The 24,750-nt window shown below is 41.4% G+C and overlaps 1 protein-coding gene across 1 annotated transcript; it reads left to right on the plus strand.

Annotated features, from left to right (window-relative positions):
• fam20b (FAM20B glycosaminoglycan xylosylkinase) lies at positions 1-22,801 on the plus strand. Its single transcript, XM_034081744.1, has 9 exons — positions 1-182; positions 1,812-2,110; positions 2,704-2,951; positions 3,580-3,666; positions 3,758-3,867; positions 6,010-6,181; positions 16,153-16,344; positions 21,232-21,291; positions 21,741-22,801. The coding sequence occupies exons 2-9, from the start codon at positions 1,982-1,984 to the stop codon at positions 21,970-21,972; spliced, it is 1,230 nt and encodes a 409-aa protein (XP_033937635.1). The 5' UTR covers positions 1-182; positions 1,812-1,981; the 3' UTR covers positions 21,973-22,801.
• The last annotated feature ends 1,949 nt before the right edge of the window (positions 22,802-24,750 follow it).

Raw genomic sequence — 24,750 nt, forward strand, 5'->3', positions numbered from 1 at the left:
GAAGTACAGGCCGGAGAAGGAATCGAAGGAAAAGGGCGGAGGAGAGGCAGCTACTGGGGCATTGAGTAAATGATAAACCACCGTGACTTTTAGCGGAAGCACCATTCAGACCAAAATAAACTCAGTATTGCAGGCTTGACAGGCCATTTGAATCTCTCCGGTGAACGTCATATGGCCATAAGGTAAGCCCGCTTGGTCTGCAGCAGAGAAAACAACAGACGACGTACTGTAACGTTAGCTAGCTGCCAGCGTTAGCTAACCTACAGCAAGGTGTGCATAAGCTTGCTAAGCAGCTAGCATTGTCTTCATATATGTGATTGTTTATTGCAGATATGGTGACACAAAAATGCACCGGAACTATCCTCGTAGAAAGCATCTTAGTGGAGCCATGTTTGAGGTTTTAGGTGCTTGTGTGTAGTCAGTTTGGGCAACCGTTTCCTCTCTGGTGTTAAACAGGGCAGTGCATGATGAAAGAGCGACTGTGTGAGAGGATATTGCCTGCGTGGCCAAACCTGTTTTGGCAGAGCTGTGTCAACACCAGCGATACTGGAATTTGTTATTTAGAGTCTATTAATGGCCAGTGGTGTAAAGTAACTAAGTACATTTACTCCAGTACTGTACTCAAGCACAATTTCGTGGTGCTTGTACTTTACCAGAGAATTTCCATTTTGAGCTACTTTGTATTTCTTCCCCACTACAAACCAGAAGTTAAAAGTGTACTTTTACTCAATTACATGTACACCTTTGGTTACTTTACAGATTTGGATTAATGATGTGAAATAGTGCAGCACCTAAAAAGGCCTTTAGTTACACCTGGAGTAAATCCCCAAGCTACACTGCAGTATACAAAGTCATTACAGTTAGCTACTTCTTTACCAGCTTTGATAAACACATTAATGCATCAATAATTATAATCCAAACATAAAATATATTATTCTGGTATGGGCCGATTTGCATAATAAGTACTTGAAGTATATTTTGATGCTAATACTTTTTTGTACTTTTACTTGAGTAACATTTTGATTGCAGGACTTTTACTTATAACAGAGTATTCCTATTCACCCACAAGATCTTAGTACTTCTCCCACTTCTGTTAATGGTTCGCTTAGTGTTGTTATGTCAGTTAAGATAATATTAACCTGTGTTTGTTGGTGTTAATTAACCACAGCAGAGTTGGTTACCTGCCAGTTAAATGTGGCAGTTGTAGTAGTTTAACTGCCTGAAGGAAAGCTCACAACATGCAAAGCAGACATGTGAATCCAACATGAGGCTTTTTTAACTAGATGAACATGACTTGGGTTAATTTTTGTTTTGCAATGTTAGACCATCAAGCCAGAGGGGCTGTGCTGGGACCACCACCTGCACCACAGCACTACCTGTCCATCATCTGCTCCCTAGAAACAGGCAGGGTCTACATAGAGACAGAGTTCCTCCTTCTTCCAAATCCAGTGTTATAGAGGGAGGGATGATATGAAGGTTTGACTACTGTAAATGTTGCCCCACAGCTGGTAAACAGCCCAGGTGATAACGAGTTCAGTTTACAGCCAAAGTACACTTTTCTGTTGATTATGCACACAGTTCAAGTTTTGCACACTCCGAGCAGACTGTGTCGTCCTGATGTAGTTACATATCCTGGACAGGCTTCAGCTGTGCTGCAGTACTGGGTTATCATCTGCCCGGAGGGGAAACAAGCCAGATCAATCGGTTCTCTCTGCACATTATTGACAGTACATTTTTTATCTCCCTCTGTTCCCTTTCCTAGCTCTCCTCTGTCTCCACTGCCTTAACTTTGTCTCGTTCTCTCCCTCCAGGTGCCCGTTTGCTCAGATTCTACAAGAGAACAGCAGCTCCTGTCCTTCAGAAGAGTCCCTCTGACGTCACAGGCTTGGCGGCGAATTGGAGTTACAAGGGACATGCATCAGGGGTGAGGGGGCTTCGCTGCGGGCGTCACACACAGCGTCGGGTGAGGAGGGGTGAGGAGATGAAGCTCAAACAGCGCGTGGTGGTGCTGTGTGCCGTGCTCCTCCTGCTGGGCCTGGCCAAGATCTTCCTGCTGGATGGAGGCGAGGGATCTGTGGCCAGCCGACGAGACCTGAGAGCGTTTCGCAAGGTCAGAGTGCCAGTCAGCTGTTTTCATTTTCAGCGTAGTTTAAAACATCTATTAAAAACATCAGGGCTGTCATTTAGGAGAAGAATAAAATACGATGCACATGATGGTTATAGACTAAGGCTAGTAACCATACTCAATAGTGCTTATGAGCATTTGGCAGACATGTACATATCAGTATTGTAGCGACAAATCTTTTGCAATATTACATTACATTTAACTTGTCTGATGCTTTTATCCAAAGCGACTTACAGTTGGTGCAAAAACCATAAAGATTCAAACTCCGAACGACAAATAAATCAGAATCAGAAACAGGTTTATTACCAGGTAGGTTACACATATGAGGAATTTGACTTGACGTCATGGTGCGTACATACAAATAAAACATGAATTAAAACACAGGTAGGGAACTAGAAAAAATATAACAGTATTTACATTGCAAAGGAATGGAATGGAATGAAAAAAGGAATAAAATATGAATACAAATCGGCAGTAATAAAAAAACAAGAAAACAGATATAGTGAACATATGCATATATATATACTCACTTCTACTACACATATTGTACATAAAGTGTTATCACCCACCCTTAACAGATGGAAGCTGGCCTCACGCTGTCTCGGGCGGCCCGCCTCACCCACACCCTCCAGTCTCCGTGGGAGATAGCGAGCCAGTGGGTGGGCCCCAGAGAGGTTTACCCCGAGGAGACCCCGGAGCTGGCTGCTGTGCTCATGGCCCTCAGCAGTGCCAGGGTAGAGCGAGCAGACGTGGGCTATAAGGGCACGCAGCTCAAAGCCCTGCTGGTGCTGGACGGGGGGCAGAAAGTGGTCTTCAAGCCCAAGAGGTCAGATTTATTGATAACAGAATAACACACTAATATTTTATGTTTAAAGAAATGTAAAAGGACCATTTGGATGTCACCTACTCACCTTGAATTATTGATGAAAACTTGTTGTTTTGCATGCCTCCATGAGAAATAAATAATTTAAATACAGAAAGTGTAGAGGAATTGAATCAAATGGGGGTTGCATTTAAGAACAGCAAAAGGTTACATCAAAAACATACATTTACAAACTCCCAGTATAAGAAGTGGAAAATGTATAATAATATATAAGTGTCATAGATCCAGTTGAATGATCACTATTCTCAATACATGCATTTTCACTGAAACCTTACCATAAACACACTGCTACACGGACAAGTAGCAGGCCTTTGCACACTTAAGATGTGTGGAGAGATTTAAAACAGAAGTTTAGGTGAAAACGGCCACCTTTTACTAAAACTCTTCAAGAATATTCCGAGTTTTAAAATAATTTCTTCACTGTGGATGCTTGTGAAAAAAACAAGCTTTCTTCAAGAAATTCAGCACAAAACAGAGTCAGCAAGTATCAAACAAACAACCATTAAGGTAAAGTATTCCTTTCCAAGTGTGATAGAGCTTTCTTATTTGTGTCCTTTCTACCATTCCATAGATATACCAGAGACTACGTGGTGGAAGGCGAGCCATACGCAGGGTATGACCGACACAACGCAGAGGTGGCTGCTTTTCACTTGGACAGGTGTGTCAAAATAATTATCGGTGACATCTTTGTTGATCTATCATTAGAGCTGCTGTGTAATAATGTTCCGTTACATCCGTCCTCTCTGCAGGATCCTGGGCTTCAGGAGAGCTCCTCTAGTGGTTGGGAGATACGTCAACTTGCGAACAGAGATTAAGCCGGTTGCCACGGACCAGCTGCTGAGCACCTTCCTCATGCAGGGTGAGCACCTGTCCACCTTTTCTACTCCCCTCAACTTTATAGTTGATAAGTCACTGTTTTCAGAAGTTCCAAAGTGAGGTAGGTGTGTTATTGTAGGGGTAATTTCCTTTTTCTTTTGACTCATCTCTCCACTTTCCCACACAATCTGATTTCAGTCTTCTCTCTGTCCACTTCACTTTTCTCAGCAAATTAAACCAGGACTAATTGGCCTAATCCTGTTTAGTGAGGGTTTTGCATCATACAGTTGATATTGAGTATAAAACCATAACTGATCCTTTCAAAGATACATGGATAACATGTATTTCAAGCTAATACTTCAGTAAATGCTACATTTGTTAAAGGGGAACTCCAGCAATGTTACACACAAAAAGCAGTTCAAGGTGTGAGAAGACAACCCTGATGATGTCATGTGGGTTATTTTGTATACAAGTTGATGTTTTTCTATCATGTCTATGTCAGGGTAACTGCTGTTGAATATCTCTGGGTGTATTTGGCTATTATCAGCAAGGTAAATCAACAGTAGCAGCACTAACACTTGAATATTGGATTTTATCTATAAAAAGTTTCTCAATTCATTGTCCAGAAAAGGTACTATGTCATGAAACCAATTTATATTTGAATATAAAATTACCTTTACCCTGATTCTATCCATATTGCTGCCTACTTAGAGCTTTCATTATCTCATGATGAGTAGTCGTATACAAGAATTAAAAGATCTCTGCATTAAAACCAGACATCAATCAATGTTTATTTATATAGCCCAATATCACAAATGTTACATTTGTCTCTGTGGTCTTCACAGTTTGTACAGAATATCAGTATGACAATACGACACCCTCTGTCCTTAGACCCTCACATCGTACAAGGAAAAACTTCCGGAGAAAACCCACAGTTTAAGGGGAAAATGGGAGAAACCTCAGGGAGAGCATCAGAGGAGGGATCCCTCTCCCAGGACGGACAGACGTGCAATAGATGCCGTGTGTAAATTGAAAAGATAATACATTTACAAGACATAGTATTTTTTTATTCCATGTATTGTTAATTCTCGTCCAAATCTGCTGCCTACAATACCCACAATGCAGCTTGACCAGTTGGTGGGTCAGGTGATATTCTAATAGAAATAAATGAGAAACAGGCCACAGAGGTCTGGTATGCTCACCTGTGTCTAACTCAACACCGGCAAACAGACATTAATGTGTTAAACACAGACCACCGGATCTCAACCAGCTCACTAGAAGAGTGTCTGCTGCAGTCTCGACATATAGTCTACTGTTTTTGATGATTTCAAATGTCAGCGGTGTTGTAACAACGTATACAAAGTGTTCCCAGACTGGTTGACCAGCCACATCCACAAGTTTTATATTCTCTCCTTTTACAGTTACCGTCAATAAGTGTTGACCTTCACATGACTCACCGCTGTAACGACCTTTTCGGTTTTGGTGTACAGCGGGGGACAGAACACCACCTACCCTCACAGGGTACAGGCAGCTACACAAATGTGTCAATATGTTCACAGCACAAGTGATTAATAAAGAGTAAGTTCACAGTTAACAAAAACTGCTACCGGCCTCAAATCATGCGAAAAAAAAAAAAAAATTTATCCGACCAGGTTATAATTATATGACGCTAAGATGTTTAAAACACAATGCAAGATAGATTGATCTGCTCACAATGTTGAAACCCCCAATCTCTCTCTAGAGTCTAGACTATCAGACCCTTTACCACAGTTTCCATTCATTCAAAGAAAAAATGGAACTCTGTATATAAATACTTATTTCACCACAGCTTTAGGTGAATCATAAATCCTTTATTTCCTCCCAAAGTGGGGAAATTTATTTTGTTACTGCAAAGGGAGAGTCCCGATAAAAAGGCTACAATAACATGAGTATAAAATGTATCAAATAAGGATATAGTGCTTGAAAATTGACCTTGGAAATGTTCTTGACGTAGAACAAAACGTGAAAGCGACTTTCCGTTAAGCTGAAGTGTTTATTTCAATAATAAAATCCTTCTTCACTTTGTTATTGACCTCTGAAAGAACCTCCTTATCTAGACAGGTTGCACCTCTTTCATATTTGATCATTGAGAGGAGACGTCGGGGTCAAGTGGATTTATTTGTACCGTTTGTCTCTCTCTCTCCAGGTAATAACACGTGTTTCTATGGAAAGTGTTACTACTGTCGGGAAAGCGAGCCAGCGTGTGCAGAGGGGGAGACCATGGAGGGGTCTTTAACCCTTTGGCTGCCGGACGTCTGGCCGCTGCAGAAACACAGACACCCCTGGGGACGCACGTATCGAGAGGGGAAACTGGCCAGGTACGAGTCCAGAAATGAGTTTCGGTCAGCGAAAATCCTATGACTATTTTTGTTAATGTTTATCTGGAGGAAATGGAAATGTTGTTGTGCTGCTCAGCGTGAACACGTTCTCCACAGTGGTGGTTTTTAGGGTATGGGGTGATAAAGAGACTCACCTGTACTTTCCTGATCTATTAAACAATGTCACTCCTACACTTTTATTCTGAGAAAAGCTTTGAGGGGGGTTGGGTATGTTGTCATCAATTATGTTATCATTTGATGAGTGCTTAGAGATGTCCATCATACCATGTTGTGGTTTCAGTGTGGTCTGAAGAGAGATTATTGCTGTGAACGACTTCCAACTCGTATGTGTGAACATTAATATCACTATTTTTAGACTTGAACCTTTTAACTTTAAAAAACATTTATCTGGTTTTAATCTCTCTCTGTCCAGTGGGTAATTTCACGTCATCCATTTAGGTTTCTATTTACAACAACACAAGTTTGACCATGCGAATAAGAAACTACAACTGGCAACTAGTTGTTACTGCTAACAAAGAGCGATTCACCACTAGGTTAAGCTAGCAGAGCAGGATTGCAACTGTAGTTGTGGATGCCAATGTGTCATTTTACAGGGAATGGATCGGCCACTGTTTGGAATTGTGTGGTTATTGTGCTCATCTGGCATGTAGATGCTATGGGACTACACAGCATAAATGCGTCTGCGTCAAGTTGTCTCTGATATAATGTATTACTGTATTCCTTCAGGCAAGGAGACGCCGTCTTCTTCTGGTTATAAAAAGTTCAGACTGGCCTTTTTCTGGACATAATTTCCATATCGGATCTCATTATCAGAATAGATTAGATTAGAATCTTTAATGACCACACAGCCAGGCTGGTGGAATTCGTGTTCTGTGCAGAGTAGTACAGCTTGTTCCATACAATTCAACATACAATAAACAGACAATAAAAAGTACAACACACAGCACAGGGCAAAGACATATCATAAAGTTCAAGGTGTGGTGGATTGTTATTGTTCATTGGGGTTATTTAGAGTCCATTTAGTGTCCGTATTGCAAAGGGGAAGAAGCTGTTTTTGAAGCGAGCGGTTTTGGCGGACAGTGACCTGTAGCGCCTCCCTGAGGGCAGAAGATGGAAGACATGGTGACCTGGGTGGGAGGGGTCAGAAATGATTTTCTTTGCCCTTGTGACAGTTCGTTGGTGGTGAAGTGATTCGAGTGATGGAAGGGGACTGCAGGTGATCTTTGATGCTTTATTGATGATACGTTGAAGTTTATTCCGGGAGAGGTTGTCTGAACTGCTGTACCAGACGGTGATGGATGATGTGAGGATGCTTTGGATGATGGCTGTGTAGAACTGGATTAGGAGATGTTTTCTCACTCTGTATTTCTTGAGCTGCCTTAGAAAGAATAGCCTTTGGTTGGCTTTTTTGTAGATGTGGTCTGTGTTGGTCTTCCATTTGAGGTTATTGCTTATGTGAGTGCCAAGAAATTTGAGTGATTCTGTGGTGGAAATGAGTTTGCCGGAGATAGATAGAGGTGATTTGGGCTGTGGCTTTTGCCTGAAGTCGATGATTATTTCTTGGGTTTTTGCTGTGTTAAGTAGGAGGTTGTTTTCTGAGCACCAGGTGACTGCTTGATGGATCTGAGTGAGGTATTGTGTTTCATTATTATTTGAGATGAGTCCTGTTATTGTTGTCATCTGCGTATTTATATATGTTGACTGTGGGGTGCTGAGATGTGAGTTGGTTTGTGTAGAGTGAGAATAACCAGGGCGATAGGACACAGCCTTGTGGAGCTCCTATACTGAGGTGCAGAGGGAGAGATGTGGAGTTATTTATTTTGACCCACAATACAATTGGGAATGACAGCTAAAGGGGCTATTCTGCTTAGAGATGCTTTAATGTAGGTATCACATCGTTATATGGATATCACAGACGATTCAAACACACTCAGTGGTCCATGAGTATTAAGCAGAAGCTGAACCTTGATTCATCAATAAATGTGGTTAGGCTTTGTGCCGACTGGTGCATTGCAATACAGTTTACTCACAATGACAAGGAATTTATTATTCTAAATGTGTATATACACCCTATGAATGTCATCAGAATGAGGATGAATATCTAAATAGGCTTGCTTTCATTAATTCCTTTATTCAAAGCAATACTTCTTCTTGTGTGTATGTCATTGGGGATATGAATGCAGATATCTCAGACAGGAACTCATTGTTTGCCAAGCATATGGCTCAGTTCTGTCACAATAACAATTTTATATTGTCAAGCAAGGTGCTTTTGCCTGCAGTTAGTTATACCTACATTAGCGAGGCCTGGCATACTACGACATGGCTTGGTCATTGTATTAGTACAGCTGATGCGCATGCTTCACTTGAGTATGAGCGTTCTGTATGGGACAGCAACGACTGATCATATACCTGTTGCTATGTCAATAAATGTCGAACATCTACCTGGGCTAACCAGAAATGTAAATAGTGCAGAAAAACTAGACTGGTCAACCCTCACAAAGGAAGACATTACATCCTATTATGCTCAGACGGATACATCCTTAACTAATATTCATCTACCTAGAGATGCAATTATGTGTAGTGATGTTAACTGTAAGGATGCAAAGCATAGGGGTGATATCTGCTCCATGTACAGTGATATAGTAAGTGCTCTGTATGAAGGCAGTAAGCCTTACTACAAACGTAACAATAAGACATATAACATCAGGCCTGGCTGGAATAGGTATGTAGCTGAGTATCATGCTGAAGCCTGTGAAGCCACTAAATCATGGGCTATGGCAGGCAGACCCAGACAAGGGTCTGCATTTGAGTACAAGAAGCTTACGAATGCAAGATACAAGTATGCTATTCGCTTCATCTGTAAAAATGAGCAAGCCATGAGGGCCGATTCCATGGCTAAGAAGCTGCTAAGTAACAATGTTATGGATTTTTGGAAAGAAGTGATGGTTATTACTAACTGCAAAATATCTCTACCATGCACTGTTGACGGAACATCTGGAACACACAATATTGCGGAGTTATGGCGACAGCATTATAGTACCTTATTCAACTGTGTCCAAAGTGAACTGTATAGGGTAGATGATATTGATAACAATGAGTCAATGGTGATAATGCCACATGAGGTGTGCCAAGCTATAAACAAGCTGTCGGACAACAAAGCCAGTGGTGTAGATCATATTTCTGCGGAACATCTTAAATATGCCAGTGTGAAGATAGCTCCTCTTCTTTCTATCTGCTTTACTGCCTTTATGAGTCATGGCTTGTTACCAGACTCAATGTTGTCTGTTCTGTTGGTGCCAGTTATTAAGGACAAAGCCGGTAAAGTGGGAAGCCTAGATAACTAGCATTAGCCAGCATACTGTCAAAAGTCCTAGAAAGAATTCTGCTGGACAGATTAGATGACTTTATTAACTCAACAGATAACCAGTTTGGCTTAAGGCTAAACATGGCACTGACTTGTGTATATAAGCCTTAAAGGAAATTGTCAACAAATATAGAGGTAATAACTCATCAGTTCTTATGTGTTTCATTGATGCTTCTAAAGCCTTTGATCGTGTTAATCATAGGAAGTTATGTGTTAAACTGAGTCAAAGAGGGGTGCCCAAATACATTGTGAGAATTCTGGTCTACTGGTATGGCCACCAGACTATGCAAGTCAAATGGGGCAATAGGGTCTCAACCCCATTTGGGGTTAGCAATGGTGTCAGACAAGGTGGAATTATGTCCCCAGTTCTTTTTAACCTTTATATTGATGATCTGTCCAAGCGACTGAAAGCCTGTAATACTGGATTGGTAGTACTCTAGTGAACCATATTGTATGCAGATGATCTTGTTGTGCTGAGTCCATCTAGCGCTGGTCTTCAGCAGCTTCTTGCTGTTTGTTCTGTGTATGGTGTGGAACATGACATCAAATGCAACGCCAGTACTGTAATGGCGCATTTCCACTGCAGCGGGGTAGCCCCGTTTAAGCGTCCCTAAGCGTCCTCGCTCAGGCCTCGGGCTGCCTCGCTGGCCGGCCGAGGCCGTGGCGCATTTCCATTACAGTTTAGGACCTGGGGTAGCAACGCCGTGTAGGCGGGGCGATCAGCATTTTGGTCGGAGCGACGCTGGGTAAAACTGCAGTGGCGTCATCTTCAATGCGACACAACTCACAAAACACACACAACAATGGAGGATGTGGAAGCGATCGTTTACTTGTTTCTTGGTGTGTGGCTTGTTATCACAGCAAGAAGGAAAGTGATCACAGCAAGCATTGCATTGTATTCATTGTATTGAACATAAATAAATCCTTTTTTTTTCATATACATGTGTTTGTCAAATGTTTTAAACAAATATTATCTGAATTGAATATTTGAAATTCAAGCACCAGTAAGTACTGCCCCATAATAATAACATTTGAGGAAATATCAGATCATGGAAAGAAAATCTTTCTAATAAATTAAGCGAATATCAAAGCTAACTATAAACATAAATACAAAAGTGTAAAACACAGCAAAACTATATTCATAAATGCAAGTGTAAAATAGTGTGGACAATTGTAAACATGGATGGAGACTAAAGTATCCACAACATAAAATAATATATTAAATATAACCTCAATCTTTCTTCTAGACATGTTAAAAGCTTGCTTGAATGGGTTATAGGTTTCTTTTGTTCTCTCATCTTTGAAATATATAAAGAATGTGTTGTTTGAGTCTAGTAGAACGAGGGTATTACAATTGAGCAATTTCTACATGTATTAATCATGTATTCTTAATACCATTACAAAATAAACATGTAATAATGTTTTCGAGGAGGACCTCAAGCTAGCAAACTCAATTTCTTGCTTTAAATCTCTTAAAAGTAAGGGGCTTTTTCCTAACGGATGGTGTTTGTTATTGCTTTATAAATTCATGTATGTTTATGATTTTTTTATGTTGGGTGCTATTCATTATCAACAAGAGATAAGATAAGTCAAAGAAGTACTTTATTGATGGCAGTATAAAAATACAAATGTTGTATCAAAAAGGCATGCCATTAAACAATACAAATAAAAAATGTAAAACTGTATTGCAGCCAGCATAACTATACATGGAATTGTAAATATAAAATGAACATTTTAAAAATAAATAAACAAGGAAGTACAAATGTTGCATTTAAAAATTAACTAGATAAAAAATATATAATATGTACAATAACTATTAAGGTTTTTTGAAGTATCAGGGAGCGTGGGCCACGTCGGCTGCCCAGTCATGGTGCCGTTCCTGCTGGGACCGATCCTCTCCTCCTCGTTGCCTCTTGCCTGGGTGACAATAAGATAATAATTAGCAATAAGGAAAAAACACAGGACAGGTACAGGTCACACAAGGATATAAGAATAACATGTATAAACAGAACAACAGTAAGGTGAACTAAAGAAAGTTCTGGCCCTAGATGTTTACAATGATTGTGAAAGTGAATTACATTATGTCCAGCCTGTTGATAATGAATATAAATATATGTATATGATAGGATGTCACACACAACGGTACTAGCTGCTTACTAGCTAAGACTTTACTTGTAACAGAGCATTTCTACACAGTGGTATAGCTTATTTTAATTACTGTTGATGGATGATCCAAGGTTTAAAAAAACAAAAACACAATTCCAGTCGTTTTGCCATTTCTATTTCCTACCTAGAACCACACGCTGCGGTGTCGTGATGGCACTCGGTGTTGGTGGTTGAGTCACCGTTGTTCGGGAATGTTCCTCCTCACGAGTCCCAATGTAATCATCTAGAACAGCAAATGACTTGTTAATTCCACAAACTACTGCAGCACAATACTAAATAGCAACAACAACTATAGAAAAGAAAAACTGAACGTAAACAATGACACATATGGTGTTAGCAAACAATAGCTCTAGCTAAGGCTATCTGCCTTAGCTAGCTATGTAGCTCTTCGGGGCTCCATAAAAGCACGGGTTGTCAAACATTAATGTAAGGATAAAATAGACTTCTTTGTTAGAAGTGAGCGTACCTTGCAGGGACTCCAGTAAAGCCGTTGCCGTTTTCCCTACATCGCAGGAAAGTCCTCGAAAATCCGCGCTCGGACATCTGTGCAGAGACATCCTGGAACACTTTCACATTTCGCGTTGTTCCGTCGAGCTCCCGCTGGATTTTATCATCCCCAATGAGATGTAGGAACGTCGTCACCTCCTCGGTCGACCACGGTGTGCTTTTCTTCGACGTTGCCATTTTTGTAGCTCCTCCGTTTACAAAATGCTGCAAGCTTGCTTCTTGATATATATGTGACGCGAGGGATGATCTCGCGCGCGATCTTGTGACGATTCTCTCTGACCAATCAGCAGTCGAGTGTTGACGTCACAGCCTTGGCCTGGTCTGATAGAACCACGATTTTATGGGGCCGGAAAAAGAGAGAAAAAGTACCCGCTAGCCGGTACTAGGCTATATGGAAATGCCACCAAAAACTGGCCTGGCCGCTTGAGGACGGTCCAGGACGCTTAAACGGGGCTACCCGCTGCAGTGGAAATGCGCCATAAGAGTGCTGTCACGATCTTTAGAATCAAAGAGGATAATGTCTTAAATGTCCTGGTTTTAAATTGTCTGATATTAATCTTAGTGTCTGTAATAAGTTCAAATATCTTGGACACTTTATTACAGAACAATTGACAGATGAAGATATTTATAGGCAATGCCGCATGATGTATGCACAAGCAAACATTCTCCTATGTAAGTTTAGTGCGTGTACAGATGGAGTGAAGATGTCTCTGTTCAGAGCATATTAGGGCTGTCCCGAATACCATTTTTCGGGCTCCGGATATTCGGTAGTAATCAGCAGCGAATATTCGGTGCGGAGAGATTTGTATTTTTTTTAATACATTTTTTTTTCACATTTTTTTTTTTTCAAAAGGTTTCATAACACGCTCCGATTCCGAGACACCTGAGAACACGCTGTTAAGCAGAAGCGCAGAAAGAGCATACTATTACGATTTATATGTATTTATTGTCTCAGTACTCGCAAACATTAAAACTAAATCTGGTTCCACATTCCGTCTATAACATTTTACAACCTGAACAGTCAAACAAAGATACAAAACGCATATTTCTGTTATAACAACAATACTTTTAATAACATAGCCGTATAACAGTAGGCCTAACAGTGTCATACTTGTTACCGATACAGTAAACTATTTAAATAAATGAAGAACGAAAAATAAATTAACGAACTGTAATAAATATAATATTACATTTTAATAAACGAACAATTTTTAAATACAAATAAATGAATGGCTTGGCTTTATAATAAAACAAACTGTAACAAATAGAACAAGGGAGGTAGCGCGATTGAGCTATAACATATCCATAGCGATTAAATCTACTATGGCATCTGTTATCTCTATCTTTCTTTTCTCCGTTATCGGTTTTTGGAACTGTAGGGTCTGGTGTATTGTTGAGGATGTTGATGGCTGGGATGCACCGATGGACTAGAGATGTTAAGATTCACCGATTCGCATCGGTGCACCGGCATAAACGTTCAAGATGCGAGTGCACCGGTTGAAAGAGTGCACATCGGCTACAGTTTGGGTTGAACTCGCGATGCATCGATTGCGTAGCGTCTTTGCATCGGTAAAAAACCGATTCATTCATATAAAATCCCCTCATCTTGTCAACGCTCAGCAGAGACGATCTTTGATATTTGCTTCGCCACTACGGAGGCCGAGAGTCTCAGTTATCAACCCACACGGAAGTTGAGGAGAAAGAGAAACACAGCGCACCGAAAAATACCTACAAATCAAACGTTTGGCAACACTTCGGATTGTTCAAGAAAGACGGTGTAATAGTCCTTTATGCTATATAGTTGACCGCAGGTCATGGAGAGTAATAAGGTATCCGTAGACCTTTGTATGAGGTATCTTTATTACTTAACAGGTCTACAGCCATGATACATAGATCCGTCCTAGATGCGGGCTTGCATACACACAGTATCACTCCGCAGCCGCACCCCATCAGTAACGTCCTGATGGTATATGTGCGCGGCACTATATACTACAGACGGTCAACTTGAAAAATCGCTCGCAAATTGTTAACGATGCCGAGCCACTTTAAAGTACACAAGTAGTACGAGGAACTTAGCGACGCACATAAAGAGGCGACATGGGGTCTGCGGCTGAAAAGAGAAACCTGAAAGTTAGACTATGAGTTAAATCACTCAGTGAGGTGTTCCGTCAGAGAGAGTGGTGTTTAGTTTACAGCAGCCTGTGAAGGCCAATAATAATTTAAATGTCTTCCTTACTATAAGCAGTTATGAAATACCTGTTTGTGAAAGGTTATTTATATTCTTTATTGTTATAGAACCCACTGGTGAGTTAGCCTATGAGTGTTAAGCACATCAGGCTGGCAGCTGTATGGGCATGGCGCCATGGTAGCTGTTATTTGTTAATCATGAGCAATGCATCCTTACATTGTTTAACTGTGAGGTGTTATACAATTGTACTGTACTCTGGAGAGCTTTTAAAGGTAAAAAAATAAACGGCATGATGGGATGTGCAGTACCAAATATGTAAAGCACTTGTTTGTTAATGTATGATTTGCTGCATATAAGGAATAAAACAAAAATCCTCTGTCGTACCATATTGAAGTATCATTATTTTTGCATAGTGTTGAATCGCATCGTATCGCACCGAATCGCATAATGTTGAATCAAATCGTATCGAACTGTATCGCAACAGGGGTGAATCGTATCGTATGGTGTTTCTAATGTATCGTATCGTGGCAATGTATCGAGATGCGCATCGCATCGGCCTCAGTGATGGAGATGCACATCCCTACGATGGACACAATATATTATTAGGCTGAGCTACTCAACTTTATGCCAATAATTGCCTTAGCCCCAGATGTTCCCACATTACTCCTATTATTTTCACTATTCTGATAAAATTAAAAAACTAATATAAAAAAACAATTCGGTTAAGTAAGTGCACGTTTTTATCATGTTTAACGTTACTGTTTAAACGGCGGATACAGCAGCTTCATCATGGCAACTTCACAACAGCTAAGCTAAGCTAGGCTACTACTTACAGCATCCGGTGACTTTTCAGAGTTGTTGTGCCACCGTGGTAGGCCAGTTTCTTATCACATATTTGGCACACTGCCTTCTTTTTACCGTCGTCCAATTTAAAATGGTCCCACACAGCTGAAGTTTTCGGCATTTTATGGGTGAAACGAGGTGAAGCGTGCCGTTTGCGTTCGTGACTGTGAAGAGTGAACGCGATGTCAGGAGCACAGGCTGAGATTGTATATATTTCCGCATTTTAACAGTGCAATTCAAAAGTATAAATATAGTATAAGAATATGGCAATTCGCCTTTATTAATAGCATACATTTAGAAAAAAATATGAATTATTTTGGGTAAAAAATTGAAAAAAAATAAAAAAACGAATATCCGAATAATGAAATTGAAACCCGAATAGTTGGCCAACGAACGAATATTCGAATAGTCGAATATTCGGGTACAGCCCTAGAGCATATTGCACACCACTCTATACTGCACATTTGTGTATACCTGGTAGGTATGTTATATATACAGTCTATGATACTACCCCAGTTCCTAAACTGTAATGGAAATGCGCCATAAAGTGAGCCAGTCCTAACGAGGCCTAGCCGTACCGAGCGAGGCCGAGTAGTGGAAATGCGCCATAACAGGGCTGGAATAGAGGGATATGAGGGATGTCTAAAATACATGATCTGTTTGGTATTGCGAGCAAAACATCATAGAATTGTTTTTATATATTTTTTTATATCTGAGACCCATAATTTATGCCTAAAAATAGCATAATACGAAACCTTTAAAACAGACAAAATATATTGAATATTTATGTGAGTGGCAATCGCTCAGCGTTGTGCGTGTGCATGGATGTCATACCATTAATTATAAAACAAGATTTGTATGGATTTGTGTGTAATCATCCAGGTGGGAGTACGATGAGAGTTACTGCGAGGCGGTGAAGAAGATGCCTCCGTACGATGCGGGGCCCAGGCTGCTGGACGTCATCGACACGGCCATCTTTGATTACCTGATCGGGAACGCTGACCGGCATCACTACGAGAGTTTCCAGGACGACGGCGGCGGCAGCATGCTCATCCTGCTCGACAACGCAAAGAGGCGAGTCATAATGTCAGAGCACACAACTTTCATTCATGGTCAGCACGTATCATTCGCAGAGTTGCTTGATAAATTAATCCAAAAATTGAGAAAAACTTTAGTGAAAAAAAGAAAACCCTTAAAATTGAAATTGTTAACCATGAGATCTAAAACTGTATATAAAATGTATTCTCATTAAATAAAGACTTTAAAGTTAGATATGCCTACAGCTTTACCTGAAATCAGTTAACTAACTAGAATGCTCTTAATTCAATCAACATGTCTGGCCTTTTATAGAGTCTCAATTTTCTTGCGAAGAATACATTACATTACATTGCATTTAGCTGACGCTTTTATCCAACGCTTTTAAGCGACTTACAATAAGTACATTCGACCAGGAAGACACAACCTTGAAGAAAACGGAATCATATAAGTACATCAGGTTTCATAGATAAGCCAGTCCTTTATTAGTATATCATTGCTCTGTTAGCAATTCTATCGCTCGAAGTGGAGTTGAAAGAGATGAGTTTTCAGTCTGCGCCGGAAGGTGTGTAAGCTTTCTGCCGTCCTGATTTCAATGGGGAGCTCATTCCACCATTTTGGAGCCAGGATAGCAAACCCACGTGTTTTTGCTGATGGGAACTTGGGTCCCCCTCGCAGCGAGGGTGCAGCGAGTCGTTTGGCTGATGCAGAGCGTAGAGCACGCGCTGGGGTGTACGGTTTAACCATGTCCTGGATGTAGGAAGAGCCAGATCCATTCGCAGCATGGTACGCAAGTACCAGTGTCTTGAAGTGAATTCTAGCAGTTACCGGAAGCCAGTGAAGGGAGCAGAGGAGCGGAGTGGTGTGGGAAAATGTAGGAAGGTTGAAGACCAGACGAGCCGCTGCATTCTGAATGAGCTGCAGAGGTCGGATGGCACATGCAGGTAGACCAGCCAGGAGGGAGTTGCAGTAGTCTAGGCGTGAGGTGACGAGAGCCTAGACCAGAACCTGCGGCGCTTTCTGGGTCAGCTGGGGACATATCTTCCTGATGTTGTAAAGCGTGTATCTGCAACAACGGGTTGTAGCAGCGATGAGTCGGGGAAACAATAGAGGTGCCGATGTTGATTGTTAGGTCAAGAGTGGGACAATCTTTTCCCGGAAGGAAAAGCAGTTCAGTTTTGTCAAGGTTGAGCTTGAGATGATGAGCGGACATCCACTGAGAGATGTCAGCTAAACAAGCAGAGATGCGTGCGACGACCTGGGTCTCTGAGCGGGGAAAGGACAGAATTAATTGGGTGTCGTCAGCGTAGCAGTGGTATGAAAAACCATGCGGGCTAATGACAGATCCGAGCGAGTTTGTTTACAGGGAGAAGAGGAGGGGACCAAGAACAGAGCCCTGAGGGACCCCTGTAGTTAATTGACAAGGGTCGGACTCGGACCCTCTCCAAGTTACCCTGTAGGTACGGTCTTTGAGGTATGAGGTGAGGAGGGAAAGTGCAGAGCCTGAAACTCCAAGTTCTTGGAGAGTGCGAAGGAGGATCTGATGGTTCACAGTGTCGAATGCAGCAGACAGGTCCAACAGGATGATGACAGAGGAGAGGGAGGCTGCTTTAGCAGTGTGCAGTTCCTCAGTGACAGCAATTTCCACCGTTTCCGCTCTGCTGCCCTAAGGACGGTTCTATTAGCACGCAGTGCGTCATTTAGCCAGGGAGTAGGAGGGGACTGACGAGCCTGCCGAGATGTGAGAGGACAGAGAGAGTCCAGAGAGGATGAGAGAGTAGAGTTTCCGCAGCAGAGTTTGGAGGCAGGAGTTGGAACGAGTCAGAGGAAGGGAGGGCTGAGAGCACCGATGAGGCAAAGGTAGAGGGGGAGAGGGGACGGAGGTTACGGCGTGCAGGATGAGAAGAGATTAGTTTATGTTTGGAAAGGGGTAGAGAGAATGAAATGAAGAAGTGATCGGATGTGTGGAGCGGGTTTACAGAGAGGTTAGAAGTAGCGCAGTTCCTTGAGAATATGAGATCAAGGACATTGCCAGCATTATGAGTTGGTGGGGACGGAGACAGTGAGAAAGCAAAGGCGGTTAACAGAGATGTTAGTTTGTCTATCTTCCCCGTCTGGAGGTTGAAGTCTCCGAGAAGTACAGCAGGAGGGCCAGTTTCAGGGATGTGTGAGAGGAGATTATCCAATTCCTCCAAGAAGTCCCCCAAGGCGCCTGGTGGACGGTAGAGAACAACAATGGTTAATTGTATAGGATGGGTTACTGTGACGGCATAGAATTCAAAGGTGGAAGGAGCGAAGTTAGGTAGCTTGAAGAGGGAAAAGCTCCATTTGGGAGGGACTGCAGGGAGGCGTAGCCAGAGATGAAGTCAGCCTTCGGAACAGCTGACTGGCAGTTCCACAGGCCACCTGAAACTAGATGTTGGATCTCAGTGGAGCACGTGGGATAGACGAGAGCAGGCCGGTTATAGCGATTAGGAGATACACGGGGCCAGTGATAATTGCGAGAAGACACATGAACAGGAATGGAGAAAATACATGATTATAGCATGAGGGGCTAGAAAGCTAAAGAAAATAAAAATAAAACACCAGCGATACTTAGCTCAATCAAAGTAGGATTTGCCTCCTCTTTGCCACCCTCGTGACTCCCGCAGGACTCCAATGTCTTTGTCCGTCTTACTCCCGCAGGACTCCAATGTCTTTGTCCGTCTTACTCCCGCAGGACTCCAATGTCTTTGTCCGTCTTCGGCTGTCTGACTCTGAAGGAAAGAGCTACCTAAATGGATGCCTGATTGCTGAGTTCACACAGCTGTGGTGCCACGCCCCTCTAATTAGTTAACTCTCTACAGCTGATGGGCGACAGCTGAGAGGCCGTGCCTATTTTAATGCACGCTTGATTGCCTACTGAGCCCTGTTTAACAGGTTCACGTGATCAGATCTGAGATTTAAAATCTCTCAAAAGCGCCGATTTAGCTACAATAACTACAGAACAATTATACAGAGTAGAATAACTGAAATAGAGAAGTCTAATTAAACACGAATAGTACTTACAGTGGTTGCTGCGTCAATACATTTTCTGACATGCTCATAGGCCGGGAATGTGCTTCACACTACTGATTTGAATTGCAGGCTGTTTTTAATATTATTCAGACTCTTCTTTTAAATGTTGATAAAACTAAGGTAATGCTATTTTCAAAAGACACCAGAGACCACTTTGGATATTGTTACTGTGCAAGGAAAAGTACTTGAAGTGGGTGCCTGTTATAAATACCTTGGTATCTGGCTTGATGATTGTCTCTCTTTTAAACTTCAGGTCAATAATCTGCTTAGAAAGCTGAGGGCTAGGTTTCTTTTTCAGAAACACGTCCTGTTTCTCGCTTGAGGCCAGGAAAAGGCTAGTCAATGTGACCTTTTTACCTGTGCTGGACTATGGTGATCTGATTTATATGAATGCACCTGCCCATTGTCTGAACAAGTTAGATGCCGCCTATCACAGTGCACTGAGATTCGTGACAAACTGTAAAGTATTAACCCATCACTGTATGCAAGGGCTGGTTTGCCTTCGCTAACTGTACGGAGGCTCAGTCATTGGTACTTGTTCATATATAAAGCCATGTTGGGTAAACTCCCATCGTACATCTGCTCTCTGATTACACAGAGAGTTGCAGCTAGCTATTGCCTGAGATCACATGCTGTGGTCTTGTTACATGTGCCAAGTGCAAGGACTGACTTGGGTACGAAAGCTTTTATGTGCGCAGCTCCTCTTGCTTGGAACAGACTTAAAAAATTATTGAAACTGAGCTATTTGGTTCCACTGCATGTTTTTAAAGCTCTGATAGGTGAAATGCCGTTGATACTGTTGGTACTTGTGAATGTCTATAGGTATGTAAATGTGCCCTGTAAATATGATGTATGATGTCCTTTGTTGTTTTAGGTTGTTTTATGTTTCCTGTGTAACCTACTTGCTGCAGGTCTCCCATGAAAAAGAGATCAATGATCTCAATGGGACCTACCAGGTTAAATAAAGGTTTGAAATGAAGCAATAAATCGAGCAATAAAATGAAAACAAAAATGTACTTAGATACTAACTAAGCACTTATATACTAACAAAGGAGTGGCTTATCTAAAGCTAGTTGAGGAGCACTTGAAATGGTTTGGTTCTATGAAACCTGATGTACTTATATGATTCTATTTTCTTTGTATCTTCTTGGTCGAACGCACTCATTGTAAGTCGCTGTGGATAAAAGCATCAGCTAAATGAAATGTAATGTAAAAGGATACCGGTTTATAACTGACTCATGGTTAACCGTTATTTCTCAGAATTGAGGACATCAAGACGATGATCCGTCTTTGAACTTATTTTGCTTTGGTTTCTGAAACTGTGGAAAACCTTCTATTTCACAGCTTGACATCTTTTTCAAGAAATGAATCACAGTTGGCAGGATGTTAAAATGAAAACTGACCATAACTTCTTCTATTGCTCTGAGTAATCTGAGTGGGTTCAGGAAATGTGTATTTGGTGACATGTTTTGCCTTTACATTTATTTTTTTATTTTTTTAATCGTTTATTTGAACCGGGACCATACTTGCCAACCTTGAGTCCTCAGAAAGCGGGAGCATTTCAAAATCAATTTCAAAAGTTGTTGACAGGTGTATTTAAATGCTGTTTATAAACCACATATTTTTCATTTTAATGTAAACTCCCAGCAGCCACAACAACTCTCTCTTGTGGTTGGCTCTGCTCAGTGGAGGGTGTTTAAGAGACGTTGCATTTCAGAGCGGTTTCAGAGTAGGTGTGCGGTCCTCCTCAGCGCCGACGGCCAGTCGGGTCTAGCTAATGCGTCTGAAGGTTCCTCCTTACCGCAGTGCAGACCGGCCTCTGGCTTCAGTCGACTTACTTTCTTTTTTATGTTGTTTTCTCTCCTGCAGCTTTGGGAACCCAGCTTTGGATGAGCGAAGCATCCTTGCTCCTCTCTATCAGTGCTGCATGTGAGTACTCATCAAATCATCAAACCTCTGTTGTTGATTTTGTGATAATAACGATCCTTTTGGTTAACTTGACTTATAACACCAACACTGGACATTTCATATTTAATAGAATATTCCATTCCATGCACACTTGATGTAAATAATATCCTGCTTATATTGAGTATATTGTGTTGACAGAAAATTGGCCCATCAATAGTGTTTTTATTTTTCAGACAGTTTATAGATTTTTTTATCTTCACGGTCATCTGTATATTTTTCTTTGTCTCTAATGCTGGTTTATTTCTATTTCTATTTGGAGATGTTTATATTTTAGAATTGTTTATTTCTACTCTTAATTTGTTATTATGTGCAATGCCTCGTTTTGTTTTATGCTGCTGCAACAAAAAAGTCTCCCAAATTGGGATAAATAAAGTCAATCTTATGTTTATCACTATATCTCTCTGCGTCAGGGTCCGTGTTTCGACGTGGAACAGGCTGAACCTGCTGAGGAGTGGAGCTCTGAGCTCAGCGATGCGCCAGGCGCTGGCCTTCGACCCCATCGCGCCCATCCTGGCTGAGCCCCACCTCGCCGCCCTGGACAGGCGTCTGTCGGGCATCATAGCAACGGTCAAGCAGTGTATGGAGACGCAGGGCCCCGACAACACTCTGATAGAGGACCAGATTATCCTCCCACACCCCTAGACACAAGGGACAGGAGAACACAGCGGGACAGGAGCAGCCAGGAGCCTCAGAGTGAAGGAGCTGGTGGTTTCAGAGGCAGAGAGTGAAGGATCCTCAGGGCACAACAGAGCCTCTTCTCTCTGGTCCTTTCCATGGGTTTCACTTTGATTCGACTGGAGAGGCTCCCTAAAAGGAATCACTGGACTCAAAGTGGTGTCACCTTAGCTATAGAAAGTTTTTCTCAGGACTGTTGAACACCATCGGAGGGTATCCGCTGTGAGAACGCCTTCCTCTGCTACTCCTGCCTCGTGCCAAATTCTGCCTCCAAGTCCGGCTTCTTTTGCAGGAGTGAACGAAGGAGGGAGCATGAAACTCCGAGAGATGGAGACACTAAAAGGAGCAGGATGGAATCTGAAAATGAGCCACCAAAGTCTCGATGAAACAAACTGTTCAGCCGTGTTGCAGACTGTTAGAAGTTTACAGTCCGAGAAACTGAAAATTAACTTCCTGTTGAATTAACAGGAAATGTTAGAACTGAAAATGTTTTTATTGTTTTTTTTCCTCAAATTGAAACTTTGATTGGAAGGAACGGAGGATTCAACCTTCCCCCATCATTGTGTACATATTTAACGAAGTAGTGACATAGAATTATGAGACAATACATTTCGGAATTATAATATTAAATGAACTGAGGGTGGGTGTGAGTTTGCGAGCGTGTATGTGTGTATGGAAGAGCGCCATATTGTGCCGTAAATTAAAAAAAGCTACTGATATGACAGACTTGAAGAGAGGGGACATGGAGGGCTGCGTGTGGGTTCATCTTCAACATTAAACTATGATCTATTTATTATTGGTTCTCTCTGTCATCTCTTTTGCCAGTTGTTTCACACAAAGTCTGTTTCAAAATATGCATTAGGACTCTACTATAAGGACATTAGTTTTCAGCAATGTTGTTGGGGATTCAAATATTTTTATTTTAGTAAGATTTATTCTGGGATGTGTCTTCATTTTCCTCCTCATTTAATTGCACCCTAAATTAAGCTCAAATGTAAAGTGTCAGCGCACCTCCTTTAATAACATATTAGTCTGATGTAGGTATGATTACAAACTGCAGTGTTTCCATTACCTTATATTTGTTTATCAACTTATGTTTGTTATATTGACTCATTGTCTGATTTTGACCCTCAATTTTGATCAGAAGTTGGGTTCAATTCTGTGTTTGGGAGATTCAAAGCAACAGCTGACAGCCTGTGCTAATGTGGTTTACACAGACATTGATGATGTTTGAAGTGGGGAGGTGTTTTTTAGCTGTGGTTTGCACACCTGTGATGAAGTCTACAACATCCAGCTGTCTTAGGTTCTGATCTTCTAACGTGCACACTTTGTACAGCTGGTGTAGAAGCAAAATCATAAAGAAATAAAACTAAACATTTACTCAAAATAAAGTTCCTGCTGAGGCAAAAGCTAGCAAATCTCACGCAGGGAAAAGATCCAAAGACCAGCCAAGAACGTAGATTTTGTGAAGTTAATTCCAATGATCCAACGGTACAATGACAATGCTTTACCTATCTGTTTGCCTTTTCCTGTGGCCTCCTTGTGTCTTACCCTAGTTACAAATAACATGTCTGGTGTGCTAATCCCACCTTCACCTGTCTCCAATGAAAACCTAATCACCTAGGACCCAAAGCTTCCTTCAAGACGAAAGCATGAAGAATAACACTAAATAATGATACATTTACTATAAACAAAAACAGCAAGAAAATACATGTTTAACTAGTAAATAATATAAATCAATAATTGTAAGAATGGCCAAAAGGTCTGAATGTTTCCTAGTTTAGCAAACGTTTAACCTCGTTTGGATTTTTACTTTCACCTCATGTTTGAATGTGAAAGGATGTGTGGGCTGCCGATTATTAGTCAGATAACTCTTCCTCAAACTCGATCTTTACTCTCAACCTCATCCCCTTTGAATCTGATATCTGCCTTCCTTGAATTGATATGTGAGGTCTGGCACAGATCTCGGTGTTGTCTGATGGATTTCCCCATTCAAGTGAGTGCTTCTGTTACAGGTCATCTTTCACCACAGGCTTTCGACATGTTCTTCATGATAGCTGTGTTATCAGGGATACAAAGTGTTACCTTCAACACCGCAGAAGGGAAACTTAATTGTGAAACCAAGAGCCCCCCCCCCCCTCCTTCCCACATTCAGATGTTCACTCTCAGCTGCCTCTCCAGCTTTGTTTATGTGGTCAATAAGCCGGATGATGTGGGGCACCTGTTTCGTTTAGACTAAGCAGGTGTTTAACATGAGACACATCTACCAAAACATTGAAACATTGATTCAAACCACAGTTTTCATCATGTCGAGGCATGCCGGGCCATGTCAGTCAAGGTGCCTCTGCCCAGGGACAGCACTGAGTACCCTTATTAATTGATTTTGTTTTGACACTCAGATCTAGTATTGTGTTTGTCTGCCATTATACCAAACTAAATCTGCTCACACATCTATAATTTGTAAATACATGTTTTGCTACTTATCTTTAATCAATGTATGCGCCTCTGGGACCGGGAAGCAGTCCGCTAAGTGGTAAAAAATAATCCCACACATTCATTTGATTTCAAAGTGCTACTGTGATGCCATTTATTGAGCTTTCACACATTTCTTCTCACAATAATTCAGACTGAAATGAGGATTGCATTGTCACTGCAATTTCTTTTTGGAATAATGTATATAGCATCTGGAATGGACAAAGTAAGCACCAAACATTCATTGTAAACTCGACACTGAATATAATAGAC

The sequence above is a fragment of the Pseudochaenichthys georgianus genome, chromosome 4, assembly GCF_902827115.2.
Source record: "Pseudochaenichthys georgianus chromosome 4, fPseGeo1.2, whole genome shotgun sequence".
In the NCBI taxonomy this organism is placed as follows: domain Eukaryota; kingdom Metazoa; phylum Chordata; class Actinopteri; order Perciformes; family Channichthyidae; genus Pseudochaenichthys; species Pseudochaenichthys georgianus.